This window comes from Pleurodeles waltl, chromosome 1_1, assembly GCF_031143425.1.
Source record: "Pleurodeles waltl isolate 20211129_DDA chromosome 1_1, aPleWal1.hap1.20221129, whole genome shotgun sequence".
In the NCBI taxonomy this organism is placed as follows: domain Eukaryota; kingdom Metazoa; phylum Chordata; class Amphibia; order Caudata; family Salamandridae; genus Pleurodeles; species Pleurodeles waltl.
The window spans coordinates 857,344,138-857,362,828 of NC_090436.1; the positions used below are offsets into that span (position 1 = coordinate 857,344,138).

The 18,691-nt window shown below is 41.9% G+C and overlaps 1 protein-coding gene across 3 annotated transcripts in view; it reads left to right on the forward strand.

Annotated features, from left to right (window-relative positions):
* Positions 1 to 18,691, forward strand: part of PCSK5 (proprotein convertase subtilisin/kexin type 5) — a 1,225,695-nt gene that overhangs the window by 749,484 nt on the left and 457,520 nt on the right. For all 3 annotated transcript variants that reach the window (XM_069229369.1, XM_069229360.1, XM_069229377.1), the window contains exon 11: positions 345 to 462. In XM_069229369.1, coding sequence (XP_069085470.1) covers positions 345 to 462 — 118 coding nt within the window. The remainder of the gene's footprint in view (positions 1 to 344; positions 463 to 18,691) is intronic.

Below are 18,691 nucleotides of genomic sequence, written 5' to 3' on the forward strand. Positions count from 1 at the left end.
CTGAGCTGCACCTGGCTTATGAAATTTTTAGAAAAGCATTTTGTACAAGAGCCAAACACCTAATGTTTTTCAATTGGAATGGAACTATGAAACAGTAAAATTGATAGAAGTGTATAAGTAGAATAACATTGACTAGGGAAGTGTTCACAAACTTGTATGTCTGGAACTTTTTAGAAGAATGCGCACTGTACTGTTGTACAAGAAAATGTAATAAATATTTTATTAACAATACACATGCATTGCTAAAAAAGGAAAAAAGTGCATGTCACTTGTTTTGTTTTAAACTACATTTCGATCTGCTTTAAACCAGAAATGTATTGAGCAATTCTTTGTATTTCCAACAGTGAGTCACCTCTATGGATTTGGGCTGATGGATGCTGAAGCCATGGTGATTGAGGCGGAAAAGTGGACCACAGTACCCGCACAGCACATATGCGTGGAGAACACTGACAGGCAGATCAAGTAATACATGTTGCAAATGCTTGTCTGAACCCTTTGCATGCAGTGAGCTTTATGTACTCTTCTTCTTTTCCTGTATGATTCTCTTTCTTTTCTTTGTTTTTTCCATTGTGTGCTTTAACCGTCAATCAACATGCCTTATTCTGTGGCAGGGCATAAAACCCAGTGGGAAATTTGTGTCTGATTTTGTCGCAGAATCTGTCAAGTTTCTAAGGCTCGCATGCAGGTGGCCCAGCGTTTTAGACTATCTGTAGCTTATGTGGTCCATTCCTTACCCTTCTTCTATCCTTGTCAAGGGTGCTTTGTCTGTCATGCTCTGCGGTGCTGGTAGGCAAAAGAGTCCCACACTAATGCCCCACAGCCTCTAAAGTACAGAGTCGAGCAAAGATATGGGCACTGCCCCCTACTAACTGCTAAAGTTATCTTACATCGACAAGAAAGGGGATGGTGCCAAATATTTTAAGAACACACGCTTCCTATCCAAGTCCACACACTTCACCACTGTAGCGTTGTGAAAGGGTGGCTCAAGCACGGAGATGGAGAGACAGGCAGCACATCCACGAGCAAACGGTGATCCTTGAGAAAGGTTAAGAGTAATGCACGGAGCCGGCCCTAAATCGGATTAATCGGGTCAGTCTTCTGGGCGGAGAGAAAATTAGGTGTTTGTTGTGGAGGCAAGGGGTGTGAGGAAAATAGGAGGAGGGCAGGGAGTTGATGGGGCACTAACAATTATGCTGAAATACATTAAGGGCTGATTACAAAGTCTTTAAGGAGACCCAATTGAGACCAAGTGTGATGGTTGTCTGCATATTGTCAAGCAGTTCCCTACTGCTCCCCTCCGAATATTGGCTCACCAGGCCTGGGCCCAGCTCGCCGGTGCCCTAGGTAATACACTCCGTAATACCAGCCACAAATTGAGCATAACAGTGCCTTTTACATCGTACATTAGTTGCCTAAAAAGTCAATGGATTTACTAGCAGTTTCGAAGGTAAACTGATGAACTATTGCAATAATCTAAGGTCTGTAACATGCTCCAGTAGCAACATTTGCCCATAGCAGCAAGTCATGTATGTGCATCTGAAAATATTTCTGTCCTGTAGAAATGCTGGTTATGCACCGGACGAAGGAACGTGCAGAAGAAGTAATGTATATGTAACAGTATGTCTCGATCTCAGTGTTTAATTTGTAAATAAAAAGGTGCCTGTGTGCAAAGCTCTCCTCTGAAACACGCGGCTGCTGCAATTAAATGTGCGAACACGGAATTCTGAGGCAGTGTAATCCTGAAGCCATCTCAGGCCTCTGCAAATCTATTTACAGCCACTCTCTGCCCCTTCAGCTCACTCCTGCAGCTTTCTGCTTTCTCCCTTTGTGCTGCTTTTTCGTTTTTCTCTTCCTCCGTCATTCCCATATGTGTCAATTGCCTCCAATAAATGCTTGAGGAAAAGAATAAGGGCCGGCCCTCATAAATAAGAGCCGGTGCTCTGCACTGGAAACAACAAGCACAAATTAAGCACTTCTCGATCTCCCTAAAACAAATGCTATTCGTGAAGCGCATGACAAGAAAATAATGCAATATTTGCAAAATATAATTCACATACATAATGCTATTAACTGTTCCTCTGCTACCCCATCAAAAGTAATTGTGCCAGTAAACAAAATCTACAATTATAGATATAGCCATCTGCACACCAGATTTTAATGTTGACTTTAGCAATAGAAGCATTAAATAATTCTGACTTTACTCAGTATTGATGCAGATTGAGATAGGTGTTTGGAAACAACAAGCCTCAGAAACAACAATTCGAATAAGGTCATGTGAAACTGCTAACCTTCTACTCTCAGTCACACTCATAGCTGTGAAAAGCTCTATTTTAAGACCAATTTTCATCAGCTGTTTATACCTTCAACAGTACCTGTGGCCTTTTCAGAAACGAAATTTCAATTAAAAACCGTTTTAAAGCGATAAGTATTTGAGAAAAAATCATGTAAAAAGAGTACTTACACGGTAAGCTGTTTGTTGATTATTTAGGCAAAAAAAGGAATGCACACCCACGTCATCTCACAATTAAGAACTCAGCCACATGTTCCTGTTTTGTGAGCTCCAGCTGTGAAGCATTCATGTATATTGTGGAAAGTGAACTCTGTTTTCTTGCCCCTGAATAAGGACAGTAGCCATAGCCACTAGATAGAAATGATGCTGGTGGATGCCAGGGGGCCTGCAGTCTGATTGCCTGTAGGAATGCTGAACAACCTATTTCACAACATTTAAGTGCACCTTTCTCCATTCATTTTTGTTTCCTTTTGTAAAGTGAGGCTCTTTTACAAGTCCGTGTGAAACAAAAGAAAATATTTACTGCCATGTCAATTCTAAAATTTCTTATCCTATGCAAGGTACAGGGTCTCCATCCTTTTCTATAACAAAATAATTTTGAACTACAAATGGCTTTGACCATTGTTACAGCAGCGACCACATCAAATACAATCGCAATAGTGACCATACCTCGCAGGATTACTCGTAGTGACCATCCAAATGTATCTCACAATGTCATGTGACAAAATATTGTCATGTCAAAATATCAAATCGAGAATATTGACTTATACAATATCTTGAAAGTATGTATACCAGTTAATTATAGATTTATTATTTATAACTTCGAAGATAGATATATCTTCAATGTAAATAGATGTAGATTTAAGAATGTATATAAAATTACATTTACTTACAAATGGCTGCCTTTTTATACTATGGTAGTTAATATTTGAACTACAATATTTTGACAGGATGGTATTCAAAACTCAGTATTGTAGTAGACCACCAAGCACCCTAACACCCAAGACATGGTCACAAACAGCAATGAAAGAACACGTTTTATCAATATAAAATGCCTCCACATCACATGAAATATCAGCCACAGCAGAAAAGCATGAAGGAAATAATAATACAGCTATAAACCTTCTCAAGCTGGTTTGAACTGTCATTGAAAGAGCAACTTTGAATGTGTTTTAGATTTTTTATAATTTTGTTTTCAAATGGAAGCATATCTGTTTCTCACACACTTAAAGAAAACCTTGTATTTTTCTGGGAAAACTCATTTTTTTATCTGTAAAATCAATGTTGATGCATGGAACCCAAATGTCAGCTTTGAATTTCTCTAATACAAACGCACCACGTTGACAGATTCTACTCCACCCTTATAGGCATTATCGTTGCATGCCAGGGATGTCCCCATTTTGCCAAATATGCCTACATACTGGCAAGGATTCTCACCTTAATGTCGAGGCCATAATTGTGACACAGCTGACCACCATAATGTTATGTTATTTTTTTGTGTAGTACTCAACTCACTGGGGAGGGTATAGTGATTAATACTCAGAACCACCACATCATGTAAATCATGGAAAATATTACTCCAAGGATAGCCATGGTTATGTGATAGATGGCCACAAGTAGGTCATACACGAAAACAAAGAGGGAGAAGGAGGTTGTGTGGCTGTGTCTGTCCTCCTTAAAGTCTATGTAAAATTGCACAAAAGGCACAGCCAAAAGAACGACCACAGGATGGACAAGGAAAAATCCCCCACCCACCAGGGTTACCCCTTGTTGGCATGCTTCATCATAGTTTTTTTTTTCCTGTTTCGCTGCGGAGCGGGCATGCTGTGACCGATGGGATACTTGGGAGCACTGATGTAGTCTTGTCAATGTGAATCACATGAAGAATAGGAGTGGTGTGGTCTTGGGTGAGTTAAAAATACCTGCCTCCTAGTGGTTCCAATGGTTCAATAGATAGCCTGGAGACGGTCTGATTAAAAAGGCGCTACAGAAGTGGGATATGTCTTGTGCCTTCCTTTTTGGTCTACATGTTTTGGAGCCTTACTGATAGGCTCCTCTTCAGGACCAAGGTTGACTCCCTGATGCCACTCCTTGTTTGACTACTACTAATGAAAGCATTAATAATACATGCTATGTGATATGGTGCAATTCACGCAACTAATGCAGTGTCTTAAGATGATACTTATCATTTATGATGTCCATCGTTAATACCTGTGAAAATATAAAGGAACATAGTTATCAAAGCCCTCATTCATATTGGGCTGCCATAGATATAGCTTGTGGGTGTGGTGCCACCCATTTGCAAACTGCATCCCACTCATGGGGAAAAAGACGCTTGTGATTATCAAAAATGAGAGATCAGTGCATTCTCATAAAAGACATTACAAGACATACTACATTTAAAACACGTAAAGCACACAACAACGCACATGTGGTGCATGCGTGACCTACTCAATAGTATTTGGACTCTCGTATTATAGATCCTCCGGGAGGGGTGTGTGCTTTTAGTCACACTCTAAAGATTAGACAAAGTTTTAGGATGGACTCGTCTTATTTTTCACTGTCTGTGACGCAATGTAAAAATATTTAAATAGTACTTACTTCCTCAAAGCGACACTCCAGCTCAGTACCTAAAGCTCACCTCGCCGGGGTCTGAATCTCGCAGGTTCACATCGGAGCAGAGTTTAGTAAACTGCAGTCTTTGCATCTCGAGATTCTGTAACGTGCAGCACTGGACCGCTAACTTTTCAAAATGGCAGCCTCCCGAGGAAGGAAGGGAGGTACACGAGGGCCCTAAGGATAGGTGTCTCTTTAGAGTAGCTGTTATGACACGGAGATCCTAGGGGTACTTAAATGGCTTGCAGAAGCAGAAAAAAGGGGTTACCTTTAGTTTGATGTAATAATTATAATATTTGAGAGTACCAGAGACTACTTTTTTGTGTTTAATGAAGGATTGCTCATTCCCTTTTTATTGTGATGATAATATTTATGTGAGAGTAACAGAAAAGTATTTACCTATATTGATGAAGGATTAGTCTTGGTGGCACTGTGCAATGTAAATGATTAAAATGGACAAAGGGCAGAATCTTATTGCACTATTAACGTGTACCTATCACAGTCGGAGATGTATATCCGAGTGATGGTCACTGTGATGTTAATGTTTCATCAGCTGGCTCTAAGGGATGTTTTCATTGAGTCCTATTTGGTGTGTGCATAATTACAAACCCACCATTGTTCTCTTTCAAACAGTATGGTCTTGCAATTGATCTCTTTGTGATGTTCTAGGATAACCCACTGATAATCCTCCACTATGTGTGCTTTTTCTTTGTAGTGAGTGGACATTTTAGTAGTAGCCTGTCCACATCTCAGGTTACTATGATGTTCACAGATGCTAGTCTTAACCGGCAGGTGGTTATCCCCACACTGTGTAGGTTACATGGGCAAGTTATCATGTATACTGCTCGCTGAGTGTTACAATTGGTGAGGTCTCTGATATCCTACGTTGTAGTGTCGTTAAAGGTGAGACGTTCAGTAACCTTCGTTAGATGGCACACACTACAATTACTACAAGGATGGTGTAGGTAGTTAATACCATCCAGTTTCTTACGGAAATGGCGTGGACGGGTGTGTACAAGCATGTCTCTTAATCAATCAATCAAATAATTTCTTAAGTGCACTACTCACCAGGTAGGGTCTCAAGGCGCTAGGGGGGGCGGTTTCTGCTCAAAAAGCCATGTTTTTAGATGCTTTCTGAAGGTTAGGAGGTCCTGGGTCTTGCGTAGGTTGGTTGGGAGGAAGTTCCAGGTCCTGGCGGTGAGGTGGGAGAAGGATCTGCTGCCGGAGGTGGTGCGTTGGATGCAGGGGAATGTAGCGAAGGCGAGGTCGGCGGAGTGGAGCTGTCGAGTTGGTATGTGGAAGTTTACTCCTTCGTTGAGGTAGGCCAGTCCAGTGTCGTGGAGGGCTTTGTGAGCGTGGACGAGGACTTTGAAAATGATCCTTATGTTGATGGGCAACCAGTGCAGGGATCGGAGGTGGGTGGATATGTGTTTTTGGTGAGGGAGGTTGAGGATGAGACGTGCGGCTGCATTCTAGATTCACTGGAGTTTTCTTTGAAGTTTGGCTGTGGTCCCTGCATAGAGGGCGTTGCCGTAGTTCAGTCTGCTGCTAATGAGGGCGTGGGTGACTGTTCTTCTTGTTTCTAAAGGTATCCATTTGAAAGTCTTACGTTGCATGCGAAGGGTGTTAAAGCAGGAGGATGATATGGCGTTGATTTGCTGGGTCATGGAGAGAGACGAGTCCAGTATGATGCCAAGGTTGCGTGCATGGGAGGTGGGTGTTAGGGGTGGTCCGAAGGTGGGGGGCCACCAGGAGTCGTACCATGCGGTCTTGTTGGGGGCCAAAGATGATGATCCCGGTTTTGTCTCTTTAAGGCTTTCCCCCCACTTATGTGAAAATATGGGTTTGGGTATATTCAATGAGCCACTGTTGAGGATACACCAATGTTTGTTGATAATCTTGCTTACTTGATTGGAGGCTATATTAAATGTTCTAATACATATCGGCCTTTCCTCCTCCTCCTTTTGAGGAGGGGTGTCCAGAAGGGCTTCTTTGTTGTTATTGCAAGCTCATTTCATGGATCGATTGATTATTCTTAGGGGGTAATTTCTTGCCTCAAGTTTTGATGCTAGATTCTGGGCTTGTTTTTTGTAATCCAATATCTCCGAGCAATTCTTTCTCAATCTGAGGAATTGTCCAAATGGAAGGTTCTCTCTCAAATGGCTGGGGTGGGCACTATCAAACAGAAGTAAACAGTTTTTGGTTGTTGGTTTTTCGTGAGTGGTTGTTTTCAGGCCACGATTGGTGGCTATAATGTTTAGATCCTAAAGACCAGTTGTTCCTTGCTCATTACGTGAGTGAACCTCAGGAACTGGTCCTGTCTGTTTAACCACTCTAGATATGTCCCTACTTGTGTATCTTCCCCTTTCCAGGTGACCAGAATATCAGCAATATATCTTTTCCACAATAGTATGTTTTCTCTGTATGGATTAGTAGGGTTTAGAATTCTCTGTTTCTCAAGATGATGGACATAGAAGACCGGCCAGGCTCTGAGCAAAGGTGCTTCAGATGCTAGCTCCATGTTTCTGAAGGTACAGATTTCCTTCGAACTCAATTTGTTTTTTAGTTAAGGCCCAGAAACAACATTCCATAACCATGTTCTAAGGTTTTGGCAGTCCCAATCTATGTCAAAGAAAACCTCCTCAATTATACGTAAAGTGTTAGGGTGAGGGAGACTCATCTATAGGCTCTCCACATCCAGTCCTATCACCATCTCATTTTCTGGGTCAATGAGTCTGTCTTTCAAGAGACAGAGTACATCTTTTGTATCTTTGAGGTAGGTATCTGCGTTTTGGACTATGGGTCTTAAAAAGCATCTGCAAAACGGGATAAAAGTTCCAAAATAGAATTGATACTCAATACGATGGGTCTACCAGGAGGTGTTTCAAGGTTTTTGTAGATTTGTAGGATAGTATAGAAGTATGGAGTTACTGAATTTTTATTGATTAGGAAATCCCCTTCTTTCTGGGAGATCCAGTTGTGTACTAGAGCTTTCGCCACCATACTGTTGATCTTAGTCTTAAAGAAATCAATTGGATCCTCCTTGAGTTTACCGTAGTTGCATTTATCGCCCAATAGTCTCAAACATTCTTTACGATAGCTTTCTATGGTTTGGATCACAATGGCACCTCCCTTATCTGCTGGTTTAATTACTAAGTTGGTGGTGTTAGCTAATTCCTGCAAGGGTTTTTTCTCGTCCTTTGTTGTGTTATGGAACACCTTCAAAGTGTTTGGATTGATCTGGCAATACTATTTAGATTCCACTCAACATTCCAGGGAGCTTCTAATAATATGATGACTAAACTTACCTATTAGGATTAATTTTTTGCCTATTCAGATGTACTCATCAAATATGTCTGGGACACTGAATGAGCCATTGGTGCTGCTCAAATATGGAGGGCACACCCATATTCATGGGGACCAGGATGATGTGATGTTACCGTGCTGTGCTGATTTATGGGATTCAAGATCCCATATACTAGGGCCTAAAAAGCACAGAGTTGGTTTAATTGTAGACATTGCATAGCTTTATCCACTATCTTTCTTCTCGTAGTTGATCAGATACCCATCTCTTCTTCCTGTATTCCCTCTGTGCTATCCATGCCGACTCTTTCTCTAAATTGTTTGCCAAGAACCTGGTGCAGAGGTGCACTCTTCTTTTTAGTTAGCTAATTTGCCTGCTGACATTATGGGACAATTCAATTTCTGAAGTAACCGAGCCCATTGTACATCCAAGATTTATTTATTTATTTAATTTATTTATTTATGTTTTTTTCTAGAGTGCATCAGTCATCCCCTGGGGAATATCTCAGCACTCAAAAAGCAGTCCATCATTGAAATGGGCACACACCAGCACATATAAAATGTCCTTAACTTCTAAAACAGACAAGATTTTAATTTCTTCTCAAAACCCAATGATCTACAGTGAGACTTACATCCAGTGGAAGCATATTGCACTGAGCAGCAGCCAAATAATAAAATGAGCAGCCACGCAATCTAACTTTCTTTATTCGAATTGCGTGATCTCTTGTCACGTGTTGGAAAATAAAATTCTAATCTTGTTTGTGGAATTGTTGGACACGTATTATAAAGAGCTCTGTGTGTAAGGCAGAGAAGTTTAATCTTTGCTCTTTGATGTATTGGCAACCAATGCAAGGTAGCAAGACAAGCAGAGGCAGAGCTATATTTGCCTTCATTACAAATCAATTTAGCCACTGCATTCTGTTTCACTTAGTAATGAAAACATATGGTCCTCCATCCCTACATTCAATGAGTTGCCATAGTCCAGTCTACTTGTAATGAAAGCTTGGACTATGGTTTCCCTCCAATTGACTGGTATCCATATGAACATTCTCCTTAAAAGTTGAAGACATCTGATGCATTTCCCACAGATGGCATGCACTTGATCTTGCTTAGATAGAGAATTGTCCATATGAATCCCAAGATTTTTTGCAACGCTTTTGAGCTCATTACAAAATCCATTTGGGTCGACTACCATGTGGAGTCCAAGATCAGATGTGCTCCACCAAACAGTAGTATCTCTGACTCATCAGCATTTAATTTAAGCCAATGTTCTGTCATCCAGTTGGCAGTATCCAAGAGACAGTTCCATAATTTATCCCTGGTCTCGACATGTCTTTCTTCTTTTGATACATTTATAACATTTCACATGTACTGCTAGGTCAGGTGGCTGTTGAGACACCACTTTCCTTGCTCAAGCTAATCAAGGACCTAGTTAGTTTAGTAATGTCTTCTTCCTAGAGCTCTAATCACAATCTAATTTGCTTAACAAGCAAGATATTGGTGTGATTGCCCAGGAAGAAAATGGGGGCCTTCAGATCCAAGTTCACTAATGGTTGTCACCTAAGTATCACATAGTCACTGTTGCCAGTGTACTTAAAATGGAAGATTTGTATTCTCTTGAAATGAGCCACTGTCACCCAGACGTAGTTCAATATTGAGACTTCGGCTCATGAGATGCAGGTATATGAGGCAAGCTGGTCTGAAATACATTTTCCATTCAGAGCTCAGAGACCTAAACTGTTCAAGGTGCTAGCTAACTGGAAGTCGCTCCAAATTTCCCTAGCGTTATTCTTAATTATGTGGGGAAGAGGATTCCAACTCAGTATCTTTAACTTGCTGTCACATTGATGTAAGTGTTTGCACCAGCAGATTAGAATTGAAGTCCCATATCAGAAGTCATAGCACGTCAGTATGGGACAGGTAAATGCTTTGTAAGACCTTGACAAGAATGTATTTTCGCCTCTCTTTTTAGCAGGGTACGGGTTTAGATACACATTTCCAATAACTTCATGCCAATGCTGGCTTCAGGGAGCCAGTGGCTAGGGAGCATAATTTTATAATAATTAGGTCACCCTCTCCTTTGTGTAATACTGAAGCTTCGACACCTACATTATTTTGTATACATACAGCCACTCCTCCGGATGGATGGACCACCCTTTCCGATAGCTCGGCTTGGGCATAATATTCATTGTGATTTTGCCACGTGAAGGATGATTGTAGCCAGGTCTCTTGCAAGCCTGCTATTTCATTTTTTTTAGAAATTCTGTAGCAAATCAGGTCTCTTGAGCAGATTGTTTAAGCGTATGATGTTCCAAGATATAGTGGTCAACGCGTGGTCTAAGACTGGATTTTGTTCTCTAATCAGAGGGACGTTTCGGGGTTAGGGACAGTAATTGTTGCATTCCACAGAGTTGGAGTGGCTGTAATACATAGGATTCGTTAACCGTCTCAAGATCGACAGCCCTCAGAAAGGATTCCTAATGATTTCAGGGCCTTCAGCGTTCCAGAGGCAGGAACTAATCTGAACCTTATGGACAAGCACGTTTCTTTGTCTCATTTTCCAACGTGACTGCCCTTTCTGGGTTAATTGGGAAATAACTTGTGGATATCAAATGGACAGGGTTGTTGACCTTATCTGGATACCCCATGCCTCCAGGGCAGTCTTGTTGCCCAGTATTTTAGCTTTAACCGTGTTAGGCAATACCAGGCTCGAGCTTTCATTGACATCTCCGATTACTCCCCTTGTAAAGGCTACTTAGAGAATATCAGAGGAGGAGATTTTCTCCAGGCCTGGCAATGCAGAGAATAAGTGGAGCAGGTTCCCTCTGTTTAGTATGTCATGTTTCCGTTGGGAGGGATACTCGAGGTACAAAGCTATTGAGCCCTTTTCTTCTGTTGGAGGTTGATGGGCTGAATGATGATGTTCAGATAGGGGTGACTGTGTGGGCCCTTCTCGGGATCTCATCCAATTCCGAATGGTGGCATTTCCTGTAGCTCTAAGGTTTATCCCTGCCTTACTGCAGTCTGCAAACAAATACAAATGATGGTCAGAATGCGGAACAAATCAAATGTTCACCCCCAGTCACAGATCTGGGCTTAATCCATCTATTCTTTTGCTCACCATGCCACCCCAGTTTGGACCCAGCCATGAGCAAAGCAGTCTTGACCCTCTTCACATGGGGAAAAGTCTAGCCTGAACTGCCAGGCCAGGTCCTCCCTGCACCGGAGACAAGCATCCTGGGACTGGTTTCAGGGTATCACCCTTCATCCGCCAGGCTAGCTTAAATCCAGTGACATTATGAGTTTGGGGAATGCTTATTGGTTACATGACTTGGCTTCTAAAAGGTATGAGATTGCATAATCCTGGTATAATGGTGCTATGATTTGATGTTAAGAATTGAATACGCAACAGTGATCATACTGTATATCTCAGCTCACTCTGTTTTGGTGTTTATTTTTTTGTGGATAAAATGATTTAAAAATGACATTAAAAAGTAATGTAGGGAAGAAGAGAAAGAGTTAAGTATCACATACGTAGTGATGATAAGAAACGCAGATGGAAAAGGCAATATTGTTTTTTTAACAATATTATATTGGCTTTTATTTAACATGTCATTGAAAACCAATAGCTTTCACTTGACTACACAACCCTGAGCTTCTGTTAATTCTTATTGATTTATTTCTTGACAGCGTATTATTCATCAAGTACATTACATTGCATTACATTACATGGGTGGTGTTATCACATTAATAGCCTGCTACACCATTTTGCAGATGTTTTTTACTCAGGTGTATCTGGGCGTGGCCATTCTGTCCACTAAGCCTTTAAGGTTATCTGTAGGCTGTTATCCTTTTTCTTCAGATCCCAGTCCATTGCCCGGCCACCCCATATTTTTTTCCACATTTTTTGGTACATCCGATATTATCTTACATTTTCTTTACCATTACCATGCACATATTGTGTGTGTATCTAAACATTAGAGGTGGGACTCAACAGCATGGTAACTTCAGTGGAATCTTCTGCTGTCTGGCTATCAGCTGACATTATCTTTGGATTTTGGGACAGTCCTGTCGGGTATGTAAGAATGTGCCCACCTGCATTCATTTTCATAGGTGTCCGTCATTTGTGGCCTTGCCTAATTTGTGTATCAATATTCTATTTTGACTTGTGTAAGCCTGAAACTAGTTTTATGGCCACTTTGCCCAGAAAAGAAACCTGAGTGCATCCTCCCAGTTGTCTAGAGTTCCAGTCTCGTTTTGCCATTTTCCCTCACCTTCTGTAAGATTTTTTGTGTATTTGTCAGTAGTGTACTCTATTTAGATAATATGACTTGTAGTCATTCTCCCGTCTAGTAATCTTCTCTCGAGTGGGAAGTTCTCCTTAGTCTCATTTTACATAGTATCCTGGATTGCAGTGAATGACGGTACTGCTGAAATTTAACTACCTGTGATGTGTCCATCTCGTAAGCATTTTACAGGTGCTTGGGGGGGCACTATCCCATTGACAGCCCCAATCTTCAATGGATTGAATACCATCATCATCCCATTTCTTTAAACCTGCTAGCATTATTACTAGCATAAGGAAGATCTGTAGGTCATTTTCCCCCTACCTCATTTCTCTGTTTAGTGCTTGCCATATGCAGATAACTGTGGTTATTGCGGGGGGAGTATGCCTTCCGCCCTTCCTTCATATAGTGCGTGCATGTGTCCCTTCTTGCCAGCCACAAGTCAGTCCACCCTATACACCGGTCCCTCAAGTGGAGCATAGTCTCAGTCTTTAACTGTGCATACGTACGTCTGCTGCTTGATAATATTTCCAAATATTTAGGAGCACGTCTCCACTTTCGCATGTTGATTGTTGCAGTGTAGTCAATGCTATTCGAGATGTATTACCCACCCAAAGTAACATAGGTACCATTTGGTCTACTTTTGTAAAAAAAAAAAAAAAGAGTTTGGGTATCCAACATGAGCTATTTTGCAGTATAGGTGAACATGGGCAAAGCGACAGCCTAAATATTGCCACTCTTCTAAGACTTAAGATTGACAAATGACACCAGTGTGCTAAATACGCTTCTAGTTGGTGCATCAACAGAGCTAACTTATAGTGCATTTTATATATTTTTTTGTAGCCCACAGTCCCAGGTTTTTAAAGGGGTGGGTCTCTACTCTTAGTAGTAATGGCAAATTCCCTTCCAATTACCACCGCCCTAACTTGGCACATCTGCAATTTCTCCCAATTAATACATAGTCAAGAATATTTCTGATAGATTTTAAATAATTCTTCGAATCTGGTTAAGGAGGCCTCCTGGGTTAGCAAGATAATACAAGATGTCGTCATCATAGAGGGATATTAGTTCTTCCCATCCTCCCTCCACCTCAGTTGTGCCTGTCTTTTATGTTCATTCCATCAGCTGCTCAATGGCAAGGGCTAACAACATTGGTGACCGGGGATAACCCAGTTGTGTGCCTCTCCCATCTGGGAATACCTGGGAAAGTGCCCCATTAACTCTCACTTTTGCTATGGGTTCACTATAGAAAAGTTTCATTCAGATTCTAAATCTAGCTCCCAATTTCATCTTTATTAACACAGCGAATAAAAATGTCCACCCTACGGGAAAGCTTTTATTGAGTCTAGTGGCTTCATGGCTACTGGCTCTTGTACTCTGGCCGCCATGGCTATGTTATAAAGTCGTCTGAGATTTACCCTTTAGACCTTTGGGGTTTAAATCCAGTTTGATCCAGATTAATTAAATTATATTGTTAAACAATTACCTATAAAGAGAGCATAGGAAGGGACTCAGGTTTGAATGTTGTCGGTGGCCAGGTCTTGTGCCCATCCCCCCACGAGTGCCCAACCCCAGATGTGGCATGAGCAATGGGGGCTGCACACAGGACGATGGCCTGTCCCAGCTAGTGGCCACTGCCTTCATGGATCCTCACCCCCACGTTTATATTTATTTATGGTACACCCACAGGAAACGACCAGACAAACTTCATCTCCATGATACTGTAAGACTGTGCAAGGTTGACCTAATGAAGTTTGCATGGTCCTGCAGTACCATGGAGATGAAGCTTGTGCGACGGATCCTGCAGGAGTACAGGGTTATCTCAGTTAGCTCACATTAGGGCCGCACTGGGTCCTCCAGGACTACAGCTGCTCAAAATGTTTATTTCTTTTTTGTACTTTTTGGCCCCTGGGTGTGTCCATCTGGGGATACACGCCCCCCCCCCCCCCCCCCACCCAGCCCTCCAAAGAAAGGTGTCCCATATGTGTGTGTGTTTGTGTGTGTGTGTGTGTGTGTGTGTGTATATATATATATATATATATATATATATATCTCTCGGAAGCCCTTATTTTTAAAATTTTGGTAGCTCTGACAAACTGTTCAGATATCACTTTAATTTTAAACTCATGGCTTCCCTCAGGGGCCTCTTTACACTTGATTTTACAAACTGCTGAACGGATTTAGATGAAAATTACTAAAAAGCAAGCTTTCAGAGTACATATCTATCTTTTTTTTTCCAAATTTGTCATTCCGTCCTCACCACCCCCTACCTTTTTATTAGCCTCCGCTTGATGAATTATCCCTAAACTTTCCAGACAGGAGCGGTGGTGGATGGATTTTTTTTAATATTTGAAGTTTGCTCACCTCAGCGCCTTCCTAGAAAGTTTTCTATCAAGTGATCTATCAAGTGGAAGCTATGAAAAAAGGGAATTCTAAAACACCTTTTCTCCATGCAATTTCCATAAGAAAAATGTATCAGCAATGCAGTAAGAATGGCTGAACAAAATTACACAAAATGTAGCAGAGTGTTAGATGTTTACTCAGGAAGCACTTTTTTGATTTGGTTTAAATCTGTTTAGCCATTTTTTATAAATTAACATTTATATAATAGTGATATCCACAGGAAAAAAGTCAGGAAAAGAAATCTGATTGGTCAGTAAGGTTGCGGAAAAGAATATAGTGATAGGTGGCAGCAACAATGATGTGGCAGTCATTTTAAGACTCTGGGACCGAGTCCTAAAAAAAAATTTAAACTTCTGTGTGGGGTAGTGTAGAGGTACTCTGACCACCTAGTCTTTGTGGACAGGGGTAGGGGAGGATGGTGCTTCAGAGAAACCCTAACCCTGGTTCTCCTCCATGTGAGGACATGAGGATTTGTGGCGTGATAGCTGCTTGTGGGGGTGTTGATAGCCTTTGGCAGGTTGGATGTAGGCCCTCTCCACAGGCCAGGCCATGCGGCCAGCATTTGTTCTGCACAGCCAAAGGCCGTACAACCTCAGGGCTGGCCACTTACATGGGGCTGTGGGTGCAAGGCCTGTCAGGCACAGCTAAAGCTGCTGGGGACTGGATCGAAATCAGGGTCGAGGTCAGGGCTTGGTCCCAAGCCAAGCACTGTGACCAAACCCCATCAGTAAGGGTTTGATGGTCTGCGGGGGCATAGGCCAGGCCCAGCATCTGACCCCCCGACACAATGCATCACCAATGGATGCCTGCGGGGGGATGTACGCTAGGGGGAAAGGGTAGCATAGAAGTTCATTGCTAAAACCAAAGGTTAAAGTGGAAATATATATATAAATATTTTTTTTTTTTACTCACCAAAACACTCAAACAGAGCAAACAAGGAAGTCTCCCAAGCATCTGCAATCTCAATTTTAATAATAGGCAAACACATTTCAGCAGAACACCTTTTTCAATGTCAATTGTACATAGATTGGAACACAAACATTTTAAATCTTTCCAGCCTTATTCCCATTGGATGATAAATTATCAACACCAGAAGTGGACTCTCTATTGTGTCCATTTGTTGATATATCAGCATGTCGCCATCTTTGCACGACATTCCAAACTCCAAATACTCTTATATATGGTGCTTAAATATGTATATCCATCGATTTTCCCATAGCTGTGTGTCTTAAAAATCACCAATTTCACTTTGCAGCATGCTGTCTTTGTTAATACGAATAACAGCACAAGAGTGTTGTGTGGCAACCAACATTGCAAGGTACAGTAGAACGATGGGATCAGATGCAATTTTAAAGTGTGGAACTACAATATTCATAGGGCATCAGGATTAGGAACAAAGAAGTAATCTATTATGGATATTTTGCTTTGTATTCCAAATTCTTTGGGGCATTGTCTATCATCAATGAATTTTAGATGTCAAATATCCTTCAATCCCTATGTGATCATGAATGTTGTCACATTGGAAACCCTGAAACTTGCCTCATATTGCCTATTTGACAATTTACATTCCATATCCATGACATAACTGAAGTTGTAACTTATCATGTGGATGAAATCACAAGTTTGTTAATTCTAATAGGGAACTTCGTTTTTTCTAGTAAAAATACCCTGGAGGTAACTGTGATTTTTAAATGGCCTTAGTTATTGATGGCTGCAGCAGAAGACAAAGAGTTGTCCCACTATCTTCAGCCGCCACTGTCAGTACTGAGATGAGAACAGTGCAGGATGTAGCCCCCAGTGGTTCCCCGCAAGAAACACAAGGACTTAATCTGCAGAGTGCAACCATGTGCTAGGTTAGAGGCCCACCGCCAGCCTCAGGGACACAACCTGTTGACCACCCCTTCACCCACTCCCAGCCTGTCTTAAGTCATATATCACACCTTCCCCCGGTATCTGCAGGCAACGTTTGTGGAGTCTGTGAATTCTTAAGTACCCTGCTACAGCTTGACGAAACCATCCGGGCAACTCTGGCCTGCATCTGACCAAATGTAAATGTACATGAATGAGCTCTGTCCCACAAGTGTGTCAGTTCCACTGTGTATCTGACTCCACTATATGGGCACTACAGAAGGGCAAGATAAAGGAGTTGTTGGTGTTTCCAGGGACACAGCAGTAAGTCAAGGCTGGAGAGCACTCAGTGGATGGAGCACTTTATAATGTGTCCCCGGCCCCCCTGCACTCTGCCAACATGCCTAGGCATCAAACTGGCAGAGGACAAACCCTGTGGCCCTAGGTACATCAGGAAATACTGGTAGAGGCGAGTGGGCATCAGCAGTAGAGCCTTCAGGGATGGAAATGTCCTCATGGGTTTATGGTCTGCAACAAAAGTATTGGGTGGCTGGAAAAGAGCCTCAGTTGCTGTCCTCACCTTGACTCAGCAGACAACAAAGTAACTCCATCAATACGCCACCTGGCCCTCCATGATGCCGGTCAGCTTCCTCTTAGGGTCTTGTTGGAGGAGCTGGTCAGGCAGGGCACTCTCCCTTGGGTCACTCTGGCCCTCCAAAGCACACACTGAAGTCTGGCTGTTCAGCACCACTCACTGAGGGGCCTAGGTCAGAGAAAGGGTTGACACTGTGCAAGGAGCAGAACTCTGGCTGAATGCACTACCTGTCATTATTCGTACGTGGTGAGTTTGGACGACATCACCAAAAACCCCTTGGCCAGGATTTGTCAGGCAGATCCACTATGTGGTCAAGGGGTGCTCATCCTTAACGGAATACTTTATCACCTGTCAGGCTAGCTCCGGCATTTGATGTTTTTTTGTATTAATTACTAAGAAATAATTTTTAAAAAAGCCTTGAGTTCTAATTATTGAAGCCTCTTTATAATGACTTTATTAACTGTGATTAGTGACGTGAAAATGTGCTTTACACCGAGTATGAGAACATCACCTTTGAGGGAGCAGATTACCTTGCCAACCTCATTATATCACATTGGCATTAGCATTACATCACATTGGCATTAGCATAGAGCTTTCCTACTCTTTAGGAAGCCTAAAGCAGTTTACACACGATAAAATAAAGTACAAAATGTACTACCTATAACACCTTATCCTTGGACACCATGGTTGACTGGAACCTAACGCTACATTCGCTCATTGTACAATTTATCTTTTGTGAATGCTGGTGTAGAGAAGAATCCTACTTCTGTGCTGCTGTATGAAATCCACTAACACTCAATGAAGCAAAAGTGATAGGGCCCTATTCCTTGTTCGGCGGAATTTAGCTCAGTATTTCCTCATTCTCTTTAGGTGGAGAGTCAACAGCATGGTGGAATCAGTTATTTCCACGCCTGTTCCTGCATGTTTTCCTCTGTTGTTTCGCCCAACGTTTCGGATGACTTTAGCTGCCGAGATCTCCGGTGAAATGCTGCAGTTTATGATCCAAATGTAGTACGAATGGGGCCGAAGGAGGGATTGAACTGGTGTATGTTGTTCATGGTGTTCCAGGAGCGGAAGTGAGACCGGCTGGTGTGACTCTCCTACGTCTCACTCAACAACCATCTCATCAGGTGGACATACAAGACAGGGTCTTGTAGCAGATTTGGTTCAGACTGACTCCTAGTCATTAAGCAGGGTTCGGCTTTTTCCAAGATTAGATTATGAGTAGGATACTTACACATACGATAACATTTTATGAAACATTCTGTTTGAATACATTACATGCAGACTTTTATTTAAATTTAACTTCACAACAGACTACATTTCTACAAGTATACAAAGCCGTGATTT